At 41.6% G+C, this 3,860-nt stretch overlaps 1 protein-coding gene across 2 annotated transcripts in view; it reads left to right on the top strand.

The window, feature by feature from the left end:
- Nucleotides 1-3,860, top strand: part of RALGAPA2 (Ral GTPase activating protein catalytic alpha subunit 2) — a 375,043-nt gene that overhangs the window by 228,311 nt on the left and 142,872 nt on the right. For both annotated transcript variants that reach the window (XM_025201970.1, XM_025201964.1), the window contains one exon: nt 1,891-1,999. In XM_025201970.1, the coding sequence (XP_025057755.1) occupies nt 1,891-1,999 (109 nt within the window). The remainder of the gene's footprint in view (nt 1-1,890; nt 2,000-3,860) is intronic.

The raw sequence follows: 3,860 nt of genomic DNA, 5'->3' as shown, positions 1-3,860 counted from the left end.
TAGCAATCATAGTTACAAGTCAGAGAGAATACAAGATTTCAGCTATAAAGAAAAATTGCCATCTGTACTAAGGGTGTGCAAAGTAGGCCCTATTCTATTCGCATTCAACCCAAATCGGGGACAGTGATTCATTTTGTTGATTCGGATCGCTGTCCCTCATTCTATTCAGCCAAATCCCAATCTGAAGATTCGATGCTGATTCAGAGAATCAGCAACTTGGACATGGGCACAGCTTTAAAAGTTTTTTCTGCGTATCTCGAGGTACCAGCACGGCTTGTGAATGCTGCGATGCTGGGGCAGATGGAGCATCCCACAGGAGTGCGGGGGGGTGCCCTCCAAGTACTTCCAGTCCACTTCTGGGTCTGCCGGGGACCGTGCAGGGGGGCCCCCCTGTGCTCCCTCTGGCTCGGTGATCAGCCACAGGGGGACCATGGGTGCCCCCACAGACCCAAAAGGCATCAGTTGCTGAGTCAGGACAGCGTGGGTTGCCACCCATGTGCTCCCCGGCAGACCCAGAAGTGGACTGGAAGTGCACTGAGTTTTCATTGAGCGTGAAAACCAGCCAGAATCAGCAAGCTCAGACATTATGTAGAGCTACATCAGTAGTTGTAGCAAGTATTGTAAAAGGAGTGGTTTAAAAACAAGCAGCTGTGACCAGGACGCCGATGATATGTGGAGATAGTAGTTGACAGTTGTTTGCTCTGATATCCATTAGAGGTCCTGATTGTCTGACCCAGATCTCTGTCCTAACTTTCCTGTTGGTTTTTTAAATGCTATCTTAATTTATCGTTGATGTTTTTGCTGATATTATGTTTTGTTTTAGAAGATGTTATTTAAAGAGAAAGATGCAACCGTAGCCATTGGAGTCATGTCATATGACAGAAGTATAGCCTTCTGGGTATATCTAAACTACGCTTCATTCCACTCATGTAGACATGCCTGGGTTTGTTTTAAACTAGGTAATTTTGGTACTGCCAACAGTGTAACTGTGGTACCATAGTGTCCAACATGGGTTAACTCTCCAAATACTTACCCAGCTTCTTGAGTGAACTTTCCAGCTCTTGCTGGGCCCTGGGCTGCCACAGGTATTCTGCTGCTGAAACCCAAGCTAGCTAAGTTAAAACTAGCACAGGCCAAACTACACAAACTGCAGTCACTGCAGAGAAGACAGATCCCCTGATATTGTCATGTGCCTGGGGAGGAGAAGGAAATAGATCTTGGTTATAATCACTCTCTGTAGTTCATTTCTATTTCACCAGCTATCTGTTATAAAAGGATAGAAAATTCCTAAGAAATATTTGGCAGGAAGTATGTTTTCCTGCCTTTCCACAGTCATTAGAGGTTTTGCTAATACCTGCTTTGCTTTGTAAGGAGTCTCTCTGAATATTTGAGGAGCTCTCTTCCTTTCCCTTCTCCTTCCAAAGTTACTGTTTTTTAGGGATTACAAGAGGTTAGAGGGGAGAGTGCTCTGGCTCAGTGGGCCCTTTCTCAACCTTTCTAGCTGACAGGGAAATTTAGGGATGGGTTCTTCTGAAGTGTTTAGCATTGCCCTAAGTCTGCTCCTATTGAATCCACTCCCCTATGCCTCAATAGAATCAGAGTTAGCCCAGTACTATATAGTTCTTAAAAATCCCATCTAGGTGTTTATGCTTCATTACCTGTTTAAATTTTTTTCATGGTCTGTTGATGTTCTGTATTAAAGCTGCCTTTCTGATTCTTTCATCAATTAGCCATAAAATCTTCTGTCAGTGTGAATTGGCTTGTAGTTTCTTGTTGAAAAATGGTTGTGAAGTCTTCTAAATATAGTTCAGAAAGTGAAAAATGTTAAGGAAGAGGATATGGTTTTAAATTCATAACTAAATTGGGTTTTTTTTTTTTGTTTGAAAAAAGGTGTATAGCTGTTTGCTGTCTTGGAGTTTGGATATGTGAAGAATTAACACAATGCACAAACCACCCCCAAGTGAAGGATGCAATAAATGTTATAGGTGTGACACTAAAGGTATTAAAATGGAATACATCTATGATTAACAGATGGAAGGTGTATGAAAATATTACTTGGAAAATTCACCAGTTATGTACTTACATGCTTTTCTGACTCAGGATCAAGATGAGTGTTGCATTCAGATGATTGGTTCTTCTGCAAAAGTGTGTATACTGTTCAGTAGGTTCAAAATAGTCTATGCATATTTGGCTTTTAAATATTTTTTTAAAAACAGAGGAATTTGCTGTGCATGGAACTGCTCAGCAGTTTTTCCTTTCTTTTGAAGGTTTTTTTTAGGACCCGCACACCTGTTTTCCAGCTGCACCAAAGACATAAAAAAAGAAAAGAAAATGCACAGATATGAGTTGGTCACTCTGTTGCTGGAGATACTTACATTTAAATGCAAAGAACATACTGAAAAATAAGCATTTCCCCATCATCCCTAAAGCACAGCCCATGTGTACACAATTGAAATGAAATTAATGAAATGGTTTTACTTCAAATTTTAGTGAGGAGAGTGAATGAATCATAAAAAGATTTTTATCCTTGCACAGTACAGTTGCTTATTAGGTACAACTTCTTTGACTATGCTGAAGACATGTAATGAAGGAGTAGGACTTCGTTAAGGAGTAATAAGTTCCTGCTAGTCTATAAATGCTCTGACTAAGATGACAAGGTTCCTTGGGTGAATTTGATATCTATTATTAGACCAACCCAAATAGTTGGAGAATATTTATTAAGCAAGCTTTCAGGTTCAAAAACCCTTCTGGCTTCTTTACTTTTCATTCCATCCAGGAAGAGCACGTACCAACTGCTGAAACTTCCTTAGCCTGACGAAGGGTTTTTGAACCTGAAAGCTTGCTTAATAAATATTCTCCAACTATTTGGCTTGGTCTAATAAAAGATATCAAATTCACCCAAGGAACCTTGTCTGCCTATGTCCTTAGACCAACACGGCTACAACCTAAAACCCTGGCTAAGATGAGACATTCATCTGAAAATAAGTTTTGATGGTAGGAAGGAGATTCCCTGAGATAGTGTTGAATGACTTCAGGTATCATTCTAAACAATTGGTAATTAGTAGACCCGGGGGGGGAGGTGATTTTACTCAGTGTAACAGTTTTTGGCATAAGTATTAAGAAAGTGTTTGCTTGTAGCAAATAGAATGAACTCACAGGTGTTTTTAAATGCTAATATTATTTAATAAATCTGCTGACACTTTTTACTAATGTGTTATCAGTAAGTACCATATGTACTTGACTCCAAGACAACTGTGAATTTAAGATGACACCCTCCCCCCATTAATTAGATTCTGTATACATTAAATGTATACATTTGTTATAATTTAGAGGCCTACTTAATTCATGGTTTCATGGAAACCGCGAAAGCCAGGATTGTCCATGAAATCAACAACAACAAAATTAAAATTAAATGCTGACTCCTCACTGGGAGGTCCTTGATGCCAGGAGGGGAAAACACTGGCCCGAAGGGCAGCAGACAAATTGGCAGATGCCCCTTCATCCCTCCTTTCCCCAGTGGGGCCTCTCTTCCAATCAGCACTGAGGGGCAGGGCCACCATGAAATGCCTGCAAAATGGACTCTGCACACTGCAAGCAGGCTATAACAATCCCTTTGTCTCGCCACAATTTAGGTAGGTCCCTAGTTATAATTTTCCATGTAATTATTGGAGGGTTTTCTTACATTCATCCCCCAACCCCCACTGCTGCAGTGGGGAAAGCAGTGGCGAGAGGGGGGGCAGTTAGTGGAGGCAATGGGGGGCCCAATGTGGGGAGGACAGGTGGTGGGGGTAGGGAGAAAGTGGGGGTGGCCAAGACTGCAGGGGAGGGGGCAGCAAGGAGCAGCGGCAGCACTACGCCGA

Source organism: Alligator sinensis, unplaced genomic scaffold (assembly GCF_000455745.1).
Source record: "Alligator sinensis unplaced genomic scaffold, ASM45574v1 scaffold140_1, whole genome shotgun sequence".
In the NCBI taxonomy this organism is placed as follows: domain Eukaryota; kingdom Metazoa; phylum Chordata; order Crocodylia; family Alligatoridae; genus Alligator; species Alligator sinensis.
The sequence above is the reverse complement of the archived record's forward strand: the minus strand, read 5'-3'. Positions and strand labels throughout refer to the sequence as shown.